Source organism: Tachypleus tridentatus, chromosome 13 (assembly GCF_004210375.1).
Source record: "Tachypleus tridentatus isolate NWPU-2018 chromosome 13, ASM421037v1, whole genome shotgun sequence".
Lineage (NCBI taxonomy): Eukaryota > Metazoa > Arthropoda > Merostomata > Xiphosura > Limulidae > Tachypleus > Tachypleus tridentatus.
In genome coordinates this window covers 218,469,083-218,486,851 of record NC_134837.1, presented here as the reverse complement: position 1 = coordinate 218,486,851, position 17,769 = coordinate 218,469,083, and the positions used below count along the sequence as shown (strand labels likewise).

Sequence of the window (17,769 nt, the reverse complement as noted above, 5' to 3'; positions counted from 1 at the left end):
ATTCCAGGAACCAAACAAGACAAGTATTAACCATTCTCTCTATGACCTTGCAGACACAGCTTGTCAAAATCAGGTGGTCCATGGGGGAGCTCTGTTGTCAGAACTGACATTGGGTGGGCAAGAGGAGGTTGTCTGATTCCAGGAGCCAAGCAAGAAAAGTATTAACCATCCTCTATAAGACCTCACCGCAGTCCATTAACAAGTTCTGAATAAAAGTGGACAAATGGCAATGCACCCACATGAGTAGAGGTCTCACAAAATGCTCTACCTCCATACAGTATCATAAGCCTTCATTGATCAACATTTGAAGTCAAATCAGGTGGTCTGTGGAGAATTGCTGTTGTTGACACTGGGTGGGCAAGAGGAGGTTGTTTGATTCCAGGAACCAAACAAGACAAGTATTAACCATTCTCTCTATGACCTTGCAGACACAGCTTGTCAAAGTAATTGCACAGTAATTAAAGGAAATCTTGGAATCCTTCCCAACCTTAGATAAAGGGAGGACACTACCACAATGCCAAGTATAAGGAAAAACATTATCCTGCCAGATTGGGTTCAAAACAACCAGCAGAATAGCAAGAGAGGTAGAAGAGTGATGGCACAGCACCTCATAATAAATATCAACAGGTCTGACTGATGTACTGTCAGACTAATGAAGAGCAAGCTTAGGGTCAATTACAGTCATAGAGATGATCAGCCCCAAAAATGAGGATACCATGGAAAATGTATCAAGGTTTTAGGAATAAACTGGGCAGCTGCCTAGATGATACAGTCAGTAACTACTATCACACAATCATCTATTGATGACACACAGGTTATGGCAAGTTCATGTTCTGAGCAAGTAGTGAAAGAAGGCCAGTTGGCCTGGTCCAACTTTCATGAAGGCACACACATCAGGTGGCATTGATCATGATCAATCTCCCTCAAAATGATAGAAAATGATCACTGTCCCAAGAGTTACTGCCAATCCTACAAGAAAAGTGAAGAGGAGCAGATAGAGAAATCAATAGCAGCAAAAGACTAACTTGTTACATGAATATAAGTATAAGAACCAGTACTGAAGAAAAAAAGGATGTGATCTGAGAGAACATGCTCTACAGAATGACCCACTCCCATCAATATTAGATCTTTTAAGAAGGGATTATGTCCATTAAAGTCCTCCATGATTAAAAAGTGAGACAGCAACCATTTAATGAAAGCATCAAGGTCTGACTGATCATAGGTCTCTGTGAGAGAGAGAGAGAGGTAGGGAGAGCAACAATGATAATACGACCTATGGAAACAAGGATGGCCTCCAAGTGTGTATCGAGTGGCAGAGATAAGGTGGGCATATGTTGGACCACCAGCTGTGCCACCCCTCCCTGAACTCATCCATCCCATAACCTGTGATTCCAATACAAAGAAAACTGCCAAAAGGTAACTGTACCATCAGGTTTCAAAAATTCTTCCTGAAAGGAAATACACACAGGATGATAAGAATCAATCTAAGCCTTAATGTCATTCACATTAGAATGGAAACCCCAACAGTTCCATTGTATCAAAGTGGCCATTTACTTAGGTGGAGGACAATTGGACAAAAGGTCCTTCTGTTTCACCTATGCTATTTTTATTTAGCAGAAGAAGGTCTGTCAATTTCCATGGATCCTGCCCTGGGTAATGTGTGAGGGTCTCTGTCAGTGGATGTAGATTCCAGTAACTGAGAGGATGAATAAATAATCATTCTGCATCTCAGGGCCAAAGAATACGATATACCTGAGCAGGTTCTAAAGCCAGAGCTGAAGGAAGTGGATCTGGGGCACCACTGGAAGGAATGGTGGCAACAGAGATAGGAGTAGTAGACATTGACTTGTCAATTTTTTTCACCATGGAGGGTAAAAGGCTCTTTACTTAGTTGGAGAATAATTCTGTTGGAGGCATGGAAAGATCTGTCTGCACTCCCACTGTAGTAGTGGAATGTAGTGCAGCAGCATATGTCCAAGATGGAGTTGGGACAGAAACTTCTAAGGCTTGGAGTAAGAACTGTTGTTCACGGTTTATAAGCAGTGGATCTTTTTCTCCTCTACCCACTTAAAGCACGAATAAAAGTAAGAGGGATGTGAACCACACCAGTCAACACAGTGAGGTTCAAGTTAGCATTCACAGACATTGTGGTCTTTGCCACCACAATGAGCACACATCAAAGCATTCTTGAATAACAGAACTGCTGACACTGGAAACATCAGGGAGTGTTTGAAATATATGATTGTACCACAGTTCAAGTAACCTGCCTTGATAGTGGCAGGTGAATGTGGTGATGTAAACATCAAAGTAAAAACATTCGTAGGGAGCATTATTCCATCCTTACGAGTGGAGATGTGCACCTCAGAAACACCTTGCCTAGAGAAACTGGCAAGAATCTCTGTCTTTTGGCTATTATTTAATATTATTATGTAATGAATCAAACAGTGGCTCCATTCATCTCTTTCCATTTTTGGAAACAGTCCCTTCTGTACACTTACTTCATTATATGACATGTGTAAAACCAATCAACAGCTTAGAATGTCCCTTGAGTGATTTTTCTCAGCCATTTTAATCTGTGAAAAGGCCACCACATTCTTTTGAACCAAGATTTCATGGAGGTAGGTTGTGTCTTCAGTCTGCTACAAGTTTTTTGTTTTTTTAAGGCCTAAATACACATTTAGTTATAAAGCCCAATGAACTATAGTGGGATTCTTCATTATCAATATAATTATTTATGACTTTTTGATATGTATAAAAAAATTTTTGTTTGATATCTTTCATGTGCAAAATATTAAAAGGCTTAGCAATCTAGTACAAAGATCATAGCTAGAAGAGATAATTGTTTGCTTTACTTTATTTATTCTACAATTTAAGAAAAATGAGTTTAATGACTTATTTCTAAATTGTAATGATCTATATACACATATATAATGTATAATAATTGAAATTAAACTGTATATTACAAAATACTAATCCACTAAAATACAGCCAAGACAGGGCCACTTTGTAAAGACTAAAGGTCAATCTTAAGTTATTGAATATGTTAACATCAGTGCACATGCACCATGCCAATGCAAGTTATGTAATGTTAACTAGGCATGACTGGAAGTTTAAAAAACACAAACACTATAAGATTCGAGTTGCTTAGAATAAACACTTGTATTTTCATGTTATAATATGCAGTCATTCTACCAGGAAAAAAAAATATATTTATTTTCTAATTTTCATGGTGGTTACACGGGTGATCAAATTGACAGACCCCACATAGGGTAGAGAAAATAACACTAAAAATATAAATTCTTGCTGAAAACAAAGATTTCAAATATTCTTAGGAAGTTTTAGAGAGATTATGAAAATGATATTTAACACTTTTGAGACAAAGAGAAGTTTTTTTTAATCATAACACAAACTCATTTTGCACAAACAAATCTCTAGCAAAAACATTTCATTAAAAAATCTAACTTTCTTGTGTAAAAAAATGAAAAGAAACTTGTAATATTTAATAAAAGTATACCAAGAAGATACATATACTGTATGAAAAGTTATGGTGTAAATACTTAACATGTCCAAATGTGTATATGAATTTGTGTATATTATACCTAGCATGTTGCAAAGGTCTTAAGCTCTTTTATCACAGAGCTTAACTGTTTGAAACAGCTTAACAGTATCACATGAAACTGACAAAATACATTAACATTTGTGGCATACATATCATGATGAATTCAGTTCTCTACAGTTGACACATTTTTTTATATATGAATATAGAAGCCTTGCTCCAATTATTTACACATGCAAAAGGGTGTTCAGTATATTATTACAGCAATTACTTTTTCTTTTTTCTGAGCAACTAAAAATACTGAAAATAGTCTTTCTTTTTTACATTTATAAAGCATGTACTTATTTTCTTTGCACAGTAACATCACCACTATAGATTTTTTTACTTAATAAGTAAGAATGAATATGGCATAATAAATTGATCTGATGTTTCTAATGTTATGGAGAACTAAGCTTTCCAATAGACAAATAAAACTTTCTACAAAACCAAAAAATAATAGTATTGAACACATCTGTGATGTCCATCTGTGTGTATATGACTTGAAAAGTTTGTGTTTCAAATGCTTAGTGAGAGAGCTGATCATCTGGTATATGTGTGTGTAAAAATATCAAATGCTCACATACTGAATAAACAGAATGAAATATTACCTTAAAACATCAATGTGATAAATTAAGTATTCAAAGTTAATCTTAAAATTAAAAACAACAGTTAGCAGACTAATACAGAACAATTCTATACAAAAGTTTATGATCCTTAGGTTTCATGAATTTAACATGTGCAACATTTTTGTAGCTCAAACATTATTTTACAGTTTCCATTATTAAAAGACTTACATAGTCAAAATTGGTGCAATGTAGTCTAAATTTCCAATTAAAATTCCTAGCTCACAGATCCCCAAGGTAAGAAAAAGAGCCCGAGTTGGTTCATTCTTTGATGAACTATAAGAAAATACATTTAGGAATGGGATAATCTGGTCTTTAGCAATAGCTTGCATCAATCGAGGTGCTCCTACAAAGAGAAAATCAAACTGAACATAATTATTTCAAATGAGAAAGAGTTTTTAAAAGTAAAAGTATGAAGATGGCTTTAATGGGAAAAAAAAAGAAACATTTTACAAGCTATTACCAGACACAAATAGTTCCTGCCAAAACAAGAACAAATGAACACACACACACACATATATATATGTATATATATACATACACATAAACAGTATGTAGCATTCAGTTGATCTGACAGACCTTACAACTACCATAAATATAAAATAAGTCCAAATTACTCTTTTCCATTTCTTTAATAACTGCAAATTAGGATATAATAACTTTTCACTATAACAGTATACATCTGTTTATACTTAATTTTACTACTCTTTGACCCATGCCCAGCTAATACATCCACTACACAAGTTGTGAATCACTTAGTGGACATTTAGTTCACATTACCATATTGAATGTAACAGGATGTAACAACCTATTTGTGAAAATATTTTGAAGAATTTTTGTTATTATTTTTAATTATCTTACCTAATAAATTTCTAACTTTTACATTTTAGTCATTTTTGTTAAAACTAGTCAAGAAAAAAACATGAAAACGAGGACAACATCACCTACCTACGACCTCTTGTTTCTGCTGTCTGCTGCCAATGAAATTTAAGCCAACTTTTTTTATAGTAATGGCACTAGCACACTATGTTTTCATTTAAAATACTGAAGCTAAGAAAACAGAATAATAACATGTACAAAGCAAACAATGTCTTATAACTGTCATAATTCATCTGGCTTCCTAACAATGGTATAAGGGTCTTTAAATCTTACCATAAGATTCTCAGTATAACTATCATGAGAGAAACTTTCAAACTGAAAATGAAATAGCTAGTACTCTGTACTGAAAACAATGTAATATGCCATTTGATAGATTAATACCCTGGCTCTATTGGCCATGTACAGTAGAGTATAAAATGTCTGAATGATTTATTGTCAGTTTTTGAAAGATAGGTTGTAACAGGTGGATTTAACTTAAGTTCATGACTGTAAATAAATAAGATAGAGACTATAAAAATTATATTTTACTTTAGTAACATCCATGTTATAATGAGTAATTTACCTTAAATTTCATTCTTCTAAAATGGGTGATAAATAAATAAAAAAAAACCTAGATAACAAATGTCAAAATTCTGATACTTGAGGAGGCTGAGGTTTTTAAAATATTACTTATAAAAACGTTAAAGTATACACTATTAAATATGATTTATTAACCATGTTTTGGTAAAGTTTACTCATATATAATGTTAATAATGTAGATTAATTACATTTTGAATATAACTAAAATGTTGTAACACATACACTTTTTACGACCTGGTGTTGACAATTTGGATAAGGAAAGTATGAGTGTACTTACAACATTTCATGATTACATTTAGAATTTAATTAAACATCTTTATTTTTATTGTATGTCAATAAATTTGACATAAAAATGTAGTTTATAATTCAAAATTCTAGATTATTTAAGATGTACTACCTTATTTTTCAAACAAAGTACTAAAAATTCTCAATCTTCCTTCTTCTGCATCATGTAACATATCTCAACTCCAATTTCTCAATTTCAAAAACTTCATAATAGGCTTTATAGAATCCAACCAATTAAAAACACAAACTACATAACTACACACAAAAATCTGGAATACCAACTTCCTACTTTTTTGATTAACTAATATAATAATATGTTTGTCAATCCTACCAAAGCCCCTACCACATCTTCCAGTTTTCATATTGTTTGCTGATCAATATCACATGGCTGACAGATATGTTTACAATTAATAGAAAGAGCAGATTTTTTTCTACACAAATCTTAAGATGACTTATTTAGCTTTTGTGGTAAAAGACATTGATCAATGAACTCACTTAAAAAGCAAGATAAATAGTAGTTTGTAGACATTACATTCTAGTGATTGATAAATATTTTGTATTCTAAGATACATATTTAAAAGCTATAAGAATTTTTTTTTAAATTCATTGAGGCTTAGACACGAGTGCAAGGATCACGTTTTACTGAGCCTCACAGGAAATAGCTAATGGGTTCTCAATGTGACTTACAGCTTTTTTATGCAAGAATTATTGGTCCTCTGATATAAAGTATGAAAATACAACCATATAATCAAAAGTAAACGTAAGTAAAAAGTTTACAGTTGAAAGTGTTACATTGTTTGGAAATACCTAACCAATAATGTAGTCAGTGTAGAAGCAAAAATGGTTTTATTCATTTTATACTTTTCATTTTACAATACTCTGATAATTTTACTACAGTCAGTGTTTGAATACAGAAAATAAAAGATAAAGTATAAAGTTTTGCCCAAAACAAACTTTTGATATTCTTTAAGAAGTTTTAGAAGTTATGCAAATGAAACAGGAAATTAAGATGTAAAGAATTATTTTTATTCCTTGCATGAAAATAATCTTTCACACACATGTACTGAGTAAAAGCTTCATAAATTCACAGGAAAACCTTTAGTAGAAATAATCTGTTGCTCAGGCTACATACAGGTTAATCCTACTGCCATAGTTATTCTTTATGGCTCATATCACAAAGTTTCACAATTTACATTTTTCAAAATTTAGTTAAACTACTTTTATCTCATACCAATTAGTATAACATAAATTTGTAACTAATGATCCATATTTTAATAGTATACAAGTTTAAAGTTTTTAATTTTATAAGGCTTTGCTTATTTGTTTATAGTTAAACACAAAGATACCAGGGAATTAAAAACCAGTTTCTAGCATTGTAAGCCTACAGAAATATTGCTGTGCCACTAGAAGGCATTCATAAGGCAATACTAAACAAAATCCTGAATTTCCCTTAGGCATCCTCTTTTCTATTTTATTCACCATCCCTCCCAATTAGTACAAAATTTAATGTAAACTACTCACTATAAAATCATCATTGCTCATACAAACTATAATTTTCATAACCTTCAATTTTGTTGGGTTACAGAACCATCACATAGGTGGCTGTGGAAAAAGGCATCTGATTTTTTGTCACATCCTCTCTTTCAGAATTTGTTAATAGTTCTTCCTTACTTTTAGTACTACATTATGTATAACCAATAGAAAGCCAAAGATTTCATCTATGAAATGATGTATTATAATGTGTATAACCAATAGAAAGCCAAGGACTTCATCTGTGAAATGTTGTATTATATTATGTTGTTTTCTAAACAGAAAATTATAATTTTCTCTGTTAGTACAAGCTCATTCCCACTGGAGAGTTAATGAGTAATTTTGATGAAACTGTAACAGCTCTTGTTCCAGAGTTAAAAAGCCAAAACATTTGTGATAGTTGTGGGAAATTGTCTGCTTTTTGCATTTTATTATTCAATGTTCTTTGGTGCATTATTTAATTAAATAAAATCATTTATTGCACTACTACCAATAATATAAACAACTAGGGTTAAGTGTCATCAACAGTTGACAGCAAAAAAGAGGAAGACGACCCAGGTAAGTAATTACTTTTTGTTTTTCGGGTTCATTTCTCATTATAAAATAACTGAAATGTTAAAAAAGGGGTTTCTTTGATTAATTAAGATCAAAGTAGGTAATATAAATAATAATATAATAAAAATGTTTTGTGAGGCAAACAAGTAAGCAGCTTGTAGGTAATGCAATTTAATAGCATGATGTGAACTCCTTGTTTCCCAAGTGATTTACAACTTACAATGGCATAAACAGTAGTAGTTAGGTAAGTTTCAAAGACCAATGAAAGGACAATAAAATAAAATTTAAGCATAAGTATATATATATATACTGTTATGAGATTAAAGCAACTGAAGATAAGAAAATGTGGTTTTATGTTACAATCTGAAGTCACTCTAAAAAAGAAAAAAAAAAAGGTAATTTAGATTAATCTCTAAATGTAAGATTGACCAATCTTGAATAGACTAAAAATACAGAAAATTACAGATAAAATACAAAGTTTTAGTTTAAACAACTATTTAAAATGTACTTAATAACTTTAGAGATTTATAGAGATTACTGATATTTTTTAGGTTGAAAAAGTATATTTTAAACTTTGAAATAAAAATCACATTGCACAAGGATTAGTAAAAACAAAAACTTGATATACTCACAGGCAAATTTTTAATTTTGTTAAGAATACTTCTTTAAAAAATATAATTTTCTTATCTGAAGGGCTTAATATTTATTGTAAGTTTCAAATTCTGAAAATATACATACTATATTAAAAGAACGTAGTACCAAAACTACAAAGACTTTTAAACAAGTACAAAGAGGTCATATGGTCAGTCAAATTGGCAAAGACTGTATTCAGAGTTAAAGGAACAATATCCTGCCATTTTACTGGAATTATTTTTCAAATTTAATCAAACAAATTTATTATCATTGAGCATCAATAAAATTATCATTACAACATAATTTATAACTTAAATTTTAATATTATATATGTTGTCATTGAAAAGAAGATATTAAACTAAAACTAAATATTCTTTCTTGTGTGTTATATGTCAGTTTTGGTTTTATTACACCTACCATACAAATATTTAGTGGTTAATAAATTAGAAACTTATATTTCAGACATTTACAAGCTAGAATATAAATTAACATCCTCCCATCCTTTTGATTTGCTGAGACTGTTACATTATAATTTATCTTGGACGGACCTCCAATTTATTCAGTTACGTATTACGATTTCAAATAAACTAAAGCTGAGTTAAATTTTAATTTAGAAATTAATTAAATGTTGAGATTTCTGACACTTGCCCAACAAGATTTATAGTTTTCCTTCTTAAAACAAATATATTTTAATACACAAACAATTATACAATTTATAATAATGGTTACTACAAATAGTTATTACAAATCATGATTTATATAGAAAAGTTTTACAAACTTACAAACATTACTGAGTCTTCTATCTGGTCTGTAACTGAATATTTCATCAGTAATTCAAGAAAAATGAAATAACTGAGTAAATACTGTTACAATTCACATAACATTTGTTATTGAAAAATAACAAACAGGGTGTTCAATATCTTGGCCGACTGACTGTAATAGAATGACACCAACACCAAAATCACTGGCATCAACAGATAATGTAAAATGCTTATCAAAGTTAGGTGCTATCAATAAAGATTTGACCTTTTAAAAAGCAGATTAACATCTTTCAGACCACTAAACTTTTGATTTTTCTTCAGTAAGTTTGTTAATGATACAAAGATGTCTGCAAAGTTTTTACAAAATTTCCTGTAAAACTAGGAGGAGTTGGATAATTCACAATGTAATCACCTTTGTCTTGAATTGGAGAAACTTGGCTGTGGCCTACTACGTGACCTGAATAAACAACTTTGACTTTACAAGTCACTTTTTTTCTACATTTACAGTGAGATTGGCTTTCTTAAGCCTCTCAAAAACACCATAAATACACACAAATATTCTCCCAGCTATCACTGTAAATTACAATATTTCAACATAAATTCCAACATTTGACAGATTGTTGAGACAATGATTCATCATTTCTTGAAAAGTTTTGAATTTTTTTTATCCCAAATGGAATTACACTGTACTAGTATAATTCATCAGGAGTAAAGAAAGCAGAGATTTTTTTTTATATGTAAAAACGGTTCATTTGGGTTGAGTTTTTTTTTTTACGTAGAGGAGTGAACAGCGTTTCGACCTTCTTCGGTCTAAAAAATGACAATTTTTTTTCACTCTCATAACCCCCATGAACATTTTCAGAGTGAGTGATACTCAGATGTGTTTCTTTAAAGTAATTCAGAACATGGCACTTTTGTTTCTTTTGCATTTCCTTATTTCCATTTTCATTCTTTTATTATTAATTTCTATATATTCAGTTTACCCCATCTCATTGTGAAGACTAACTTGTGAACTATATTTGTGCTACTTTACTATTCTATGCTTCTGTTTTCTGACCATTGGTTATCTTTTTACCTTGTGACTATTCACCTGCACTATGGTTCCTTTCTTCAAAATCCTAAAGAAGGTCATTTATGTAAAAGTTAGGATAATTACTCTTTCTTTTGAAATATTTTGCAATAATATGATGATACTGCATTAATAAACTACAATAGCTGCCATTCAGAACTTTACATTTAGAGAGAGCTCACTGATATTTTATCATTTATTTTTACTGTACTGCTTGAGAAGGTTATTCATGCAACATTTGGTGTTGGTTATGGGGATAGACAATGTTTGGTTTTGACTAATAAAATAAAAGCCTAGGCAATACATCAACTTAAAATCAGATGAAAACACTTTTGGTACAGGCCCACTTATTTTTTCAGTTCACAGCCATGATGCAAAAATTCATGTAAACTGACCAGTATACTTTAGTTTAAATGTAAAGTTTTAATTTTTTTACTTGCAATCATACAAAATATTTATGTATAAAGATTTTAAACTTGCTCATATTTTTACAATACGTATCTTCCATTTCCAAATACTGAAACCATCTTCCACTATTGAAATATAATGTAGTTGAGAATAGAGTTACAATTTGAAATTAGTTGCAAGTCTTGGGATTTATGTTATGCTTTATATATTGTAATTATTTATTACTTGTCAAGTATTATTAGTCCTCATGATGTGCAGTTTTATAGATTTCTTGGCAATTGGTCCCCCCCCCCATTTACCTATAATCATGTTGGTTTCCAGTGGTACGCTAATAATTAGATAATGTAGTAGTAACTGGGATTAGGTTACTTGAACTCTCAGTGCGAAGAATGGAAAATGTTCAATCAGAACTCAGTTATAGGGGTGTTTAACTTTCATATAATATGTGAAATGAAACTGAAATTACAAATTATGGTGTTCTAACTGTGCAAATGAAGTTGACATTTTTAAATAAATACATACACACACACACATATATACACACATACCTATGTATGTATAACAAAAAACTGGTAATTTATATTGCATGAAAACTAATGTTTGTAAGAGGCACACATGAACACTGCTAACTGCTGTTACATTAAAACTACCAGGCAATACCTTTCATGCACAATGTATTTTACACAAGCTTTCTTCATCTGAAGTAATTTGAATATATATTAGAAGGTCCATTTCAAAACATTGGACAATTGGCTGAACTAAACTTCAAAAAATTATTCAAGTTTTTATTTTTACTTCATCTTTAACATACTCAGCTAAGAAAATCTGTAATAATAATTCAGTTCTAACATCATAATTTTAGCTTTTTGTTTTTGTGTTGTTCTTTATGATAAATATAGCTGACATACAAATTAAATATTATAAAACAACTCAAACTTGTATAAATTCACACTTCAGAAACTAGTTCATATTGACATGAAAACAAGAATACTATATATTACCAAACAATTCTCTGATAAATACTAATAAATTTGATGATTATCAATCTGTATGTGCCATTTATTAGCAGCAATCAACTTTTACTAGTTTTACATTTCTACAGGTATTATATGACTGGCTTATATGCATTAATAAGTATTAGCTTGACCAATTGCTCAGAAACATTTATAACAATGTAGGACTTCCATTTGGAAGAATTTGTTACATATATGTCACATGAGAGCTTATCAATTCAAAAGGGATAGTAGTCCACATAGTCTCAGCCTTTAGATTGGATCATTAATGCACTAATGCCATCTATTGGTTTAAATTAGTAATAGTAAGCTCTATAGGAAAACATTAAGTTCTTAATTTTATAAGAAAATATTTTTAAAATTCACCAATCGTCCTTCATATGAGAATCATAACATTTGTTCTCCAGGTTTCCCCTCTGAAACTCCTCCTCTGAAGTATGAAATTTAATGTAAGGTACTCATTATAATATAGATATTACCAAGGTAATTAACTCTTTACAGACTTCAATCTTATTTGTTTACAGAGCCATAAACTAAAAAATCACACTCACTTGCCACAACCTCTCTTTCTGTCCTTTATATTACATCATTTAAAACCTGTAGAAAAGCAAAGTTTAGGATCTGTTGAATGACTTACACTGCTATGTTGTACTCAGTAAAGAGTGTTTTATGAAAGTTTATCTTGAGGTGTTCAGATCACGCAGCCATGGGAATTAATTTAAGCCCCTCTTATCCTATTTAGAAAGCAAGTTAAATTATAATAATTGTAGAATATTGTTTCTTTGTGCATATTATTTTTTTTAGTTGCATTATTTAAATAAATAAAGATTATTTACTGTAATGCTACCATCATTATAAAACATTTTCTCATCAACAAATAGAACAAAAATAAAAGGTCAGAAATGAGTAGTTATTTCTTGTTTTTCATCTATATTTGAGAAAGTAATTAGAATGTAAATATTTATTTACATCAGATGAGGTTAGAATAGGTAAAAATTAAAAATGATAAAACATTTTTTTACAAAGAATGTTCAGGAGCAGATCATGCATTACATAATCCAATATGGTAACGTGAGCTGTATTTGCAACGTGATTTACAGCTTGTGTGGCAGAATATTTAGTTGTGTATGTTTCAAAGATCAGTAACTAAAATTAAGTATATATATGTGCACATTGTTACGAGTTTTAAGTTATTTAAAATAAGCAATAACAGTTTTTTTTTTACAATCTGCACCTTCTTTAGAAGGGAATACAAAAAGAGTATCTTAAACTTTTCTATTTTTGTGATGGTTGTTAAGAGGAGATCATACAAATCAACTGAATCCATAGTGTAAAGAAAATATAGTTTTACTAAATGAAACTTTTTGATGTTCACTTAGGAGGTCTTAGAGTTTACATAAACGAAATTTGACAAGTTTCAGATGAAGTATTTTTAATTTTAACAAGAAAATTCACTTTGCACTAACAGCAACCAACAACTATTTAGAAAAAATGTGAAGTATTATTGTCATTTTTTTGAAAGACAGTACACAATAAGAGTGTGACATGTGGGTTTGACTTTCTGGATTACATTTCACTTAAAATAAAAAAAATTGGTGGTGTCTTTATGTCTTAATAATATTTATACTACGAGTGTCACTTATGTCAAACTCACATGACCATATAGCTGTTATAAAATAACTCTTTACAAGATCATGACCAACCTCGTAATCACCAAAAAAAATCTACATCACCTTTGTTTTTTATTTTGAATAACTTTAAATGTAACATGAAACAACATTCCTTTATTCCAAGTAGCTTTAAACTCATAACAGTACAAGTCTATTAATAATTAAATTTTATTGTTTTAATGCCCTTTGAACTATGTTTGACTGTTATTTGCACCATTATAAGCTGTAAATCACTTCAGGAAAGTGCAGCTCACATTTCGCCACTGAATAACCTTACCCACAAGCTACTCAGAGCTGCTTGCATAAATACCTCATGAAATATTTTTATTATTATTTATTTTATCTAGTGTAACCTTAAATAACCTAATCAGACTCCTACTTTTATACTAAAAAATAAATAAAAATGAAAAATAAGAAATAAAGTACTTAACACTCCTACGAAAAGACATTTCTAATCCTGATTTCTCCAAGCCTGTTCCCCTGGCTGTTGTTTCGCTAGATAGTAGATAGGGACAGTGGGAATCTCGTTAATCCATTCATTAATGGATTTAAATGGCAATTTCATTTAAATACAAAATTATTAGCCTAATATTAATAACCTTTCAAGTTGCTCTGGGGCCTATTAGGCCCCACTTTTCGTAGGAGTGTTAAGTAATTTTTATTTTGCTGTTGACTATTAATAACACTTAACCACATTTTTTTTTGTAATGGTAGTATAGTTTTAATTTAATTAGATAATGCACCTATGAATACTAATATGCAAAAAACCGACAATTTTTCTCTAACAATCACAATTTTTCTGGCTTTCTATGCTGTGCAACAAGAGCTATTTACAAATTAATCCAAGCTAGCCATTGTGATTCCCATGAGAACCAAATCAGTGTTACAAGCAAAATTGATAACTGTCTGTTCAGAACATAATAAATGAAAACCTTGGCTTTCTACTGGTTACAAGTAACATATAATTAAATATAAGATAGAACTATTAACAAATTCCATAAGAAAGAATGTGACAGGTAAGTGTGAAAGGAGGAGTCAAATTCTCTTTGATAGCTCTTTACTCAAAATAAATTGAAGGCTATAAAAGTTATGGTTTGTCTTAGCAATAACAATTTTATAATGGCTAATTTATGTTTAATTTTGTGGTTATTGTAGGGATGGTGGATAAAATAGAGAAGATTCCTACAGAAAATGTGACACACTAGAGAAGATTTAGAATTTTTTAACACTGCTTCATAAAACCAAAATCTTCAAACTTATACACAATTAGAACATGGATTATTACCTCATGGATTATTATGCTATATTAATTTGTATACAATATACAAAAAGTAATTTAATAAAAATTTTGAATGTAAGATATCTGCAGTAAATGATACACACGGCAGTAGGTTTAAATGTTACAAATTATCATGGAATTAATGTAAACTTTTATTACTACTGTAAAAAAAATCATGAATTACTGGCTTTGATGTTATATTTTAATAATTAATTGTGGTTCTAAGGATCATGATTAAAATGAATTCTAGAGTTCTTGCAGTAAGTAAAAAAGAGAAATAGAGGAAAGTCTACAAAAATATAAAATGGCTATAACTCTAATATTGTATTTTTTTGAAATTAGAAGCTGAATCAGTTGAGATAATATGACAACCAGCCTTATTGTTACAGTTTTTGATAATGAATAATCTAAAAAGTTTTGCTTAGCAATCAGTTTGTTAAAATTATATAACAACAATACTACAAAACTTACTCTAAATTATAGTCATGTCTTCATTAAAACAATACAAAAGAACTTACTTACACCTGTACTTAGAATAAAATTGCTAGATGAACACAGAATAGATAACTTCTTTGAAGCTTCAGCCATACAAACATTCTTGAATTTATTTTTTTTTGGCATGGTTTGAACTATTAATCCTACCTGTTAAAGACTGTAATCCAGCTCCAATAGTGGACAGAAATGACCCTATCTTAATGACCATTGGGTGAGGCCAGGCCAGAACAGCAACAGCCAAATCTCCACCAACACTCTCCCCAAATCTTCAAAGGAAAAAATAAATTACTTTTAAGCTGAAAAAATTTAAAAAATTGAAAATAGTTCATATATATTAGTAAACTTACTTGTCTCGGAGAAACAGGTTATCAGAAGTTGCTCCAAAGAGTAAAACACCCGTCAAATCTCATAAGAGCTAAGGATACCTTCCAGTTTTCCACTCAGAATAAAATAAGATTTATGAAGAAAACAGTTTGTTATAGAAATTTTTACTGTCACAAGCATGCCTTTATATTTATTGAACTTTTGTTGATCAAATTCTTTTCTAAATAATACTCACTATTATAAACGTTCTTCTGTTTCTCACTATTTATGTGAAATTCTAATGTTTAGCTTTTTGCATTATTATACTAACTGTTATAATTACTCCATGTTTGAAAATCAAAGAAAACAAAAATAATCTAATAACATTTGTGTCAAACAGTGATCAATATTAAAAAATATTCAATACAAATTCTTCAGTTTAAAAAAAACAAACCCATTTTCACTTATGAAAGGTTTAAACTAGATATGTACAAGCTCTTTTAGTTCAAATCTGTAAATAATTCTCAAAAGGATACAAACAAAAGATGTTGTTAACTGAGCTGCCAGAGTACCAGATGGTATAGATTTAGAAGCATCTTCAAGATCACCAGATCTGTTAGACCCTGCCATCAGTCCTGGAAATTTTTTTAAACTTTCTGTAGTATGCAAATACTACTTAACAAATTATAAATTAACAGATGCCAGTACTCTGAAATTGTAATCCTAGGTTTGAAACTGGCCAAGTTATTGGTTCTAATGGTAATTTTTTCTTTCTTCATACTAATAACCCTTTTCATATTCATAATTTATATGTATGTGTGTTTAAAATACATTTACAGCTAACAATTGATCAAATTTATGACCATTTCTTAGAAAACTTAGACCTATTTTTACAGCAAGTTGACAAAAAAAACAACAAAAATATTAATATATAATAATTTAAATATCCTCTATTGTTATTCATTTATAATGAAAATCAATGTGTTTAACATATATTTCAAATTATCTAATATAACATACATTCTGTTACTGTTGTATATGTTTGACAACTGAGAATGTGAGTAATATATTTTAGTCTGTGATTGATTTAAGACTTTTAAAGAGTTCAGCAACATATTCAAATTTTTCAGGGCTTTAGAGATCTCAAATTAATTTAAGATGTCTTACATTTTTGTGAAAACCTTATTAGAAACATTACAAATGTTAAAATTTTCCTCTACCAAAAATATATTTCCAATAATAATTACCTGTCCTCATACTATATATCTTTATCCTGACAAAAGTTTCACTTCTCTTCCCATCTAACTACCTGTATGAACCTTACTTCGTTTTCTCTACCCTTTCATACCCCACTATATTGCCAATAGCAAGTTAATTCTTGTGATTCTCTCCACCTACGTCAATGCACCCTCTATCCTAGATCCATTTATAAACTCCCCGATACTACTACTTATTTCCTATGAGACAGTCCAATTACCAGACCTACAACCAGCCACATTGTGGGGAGGAAGGACAGGAGAGTGAAAGTATTATCAAAAATAAATTTTCAGTAGAAGAAACTATTAACTTCTGAAACATACTTATCACATCTTACACTATAGCTAGAATAGCACATTGACAAGATCCCCACAGAAAAGAGGTGTGCAAAAATGAAATGTAGTATCACACTAATGGGTGCACATTACTTCTGAAAAAGCTCTTTACTCAGACAACATGAAATTTAATTCCTGAGATTTACCTACCAGCTACAGAGACAAAATCCTAATGTTATTTGAATGCAGACGAGGTTCTATATCTCATCACTGGAATTATAGGGATGTAGACACAAATTTTTAATTAAAATGTAGTGGCTAGGGCATGACAACTGCAGTTGATTTAGTTTTGTTTAATAATGTGGTATTATTGGAACCTAACCTGAAAGTTACAGAATGTTGCATATCAAGCCACTAGAATTACAGAGAGAAGGCAGGCAACACAAAAGTGGACAAACCACTCACCCCAACCAGAAGTGCAAAATGTAACAAACCAAACTTGGAATTATGTAACCTTTCATGCCTCAATCAACTTGAACAAACAAAGAGAGAGATTACCT

General features: G+C 30.5%; 1 protein-coding gene across 4 annotated transcripts in view; it reads right to left on the bottom strand.

Annotated features, from left to right (window-relative positions):
• Positions 1-17,769, bottom strand: part of kcc (solute carrier family 12 member kcc) — a 144,881-nt gene that overhangs the window by 64,829 nt on the left and 62,283 nt on the right. For all 4 annotated transcript variants that reach the window (XR_013021595.1, XM_076482126.1, XM_076482127.1 and 1 more), the window contains 4 exons: positions 16,214-16,312; positions 15,722-15,779; positions 15,522-15,640; positions 4,390-4,564 (listed from right to left, as the gene is read on the bottom strand). Coding sequence is in view for 3 of the 4 variants with exons in the window: in XM_076482126.1 (XP_076338241.1) it covers positions 4,390-4,564; positions 15,522-15,640; positions 15,722-15,779; positions 16,214-16,312 (451 nt within the window). In the remaining variant the exon portion in view is untranslated. The remainder of the gene's footprint in view (positions 1-4,389; positions 4,565-15,521; positions 15,641-15,721; positions 15,780-16,213; positions 16,313-17,769) is intronic.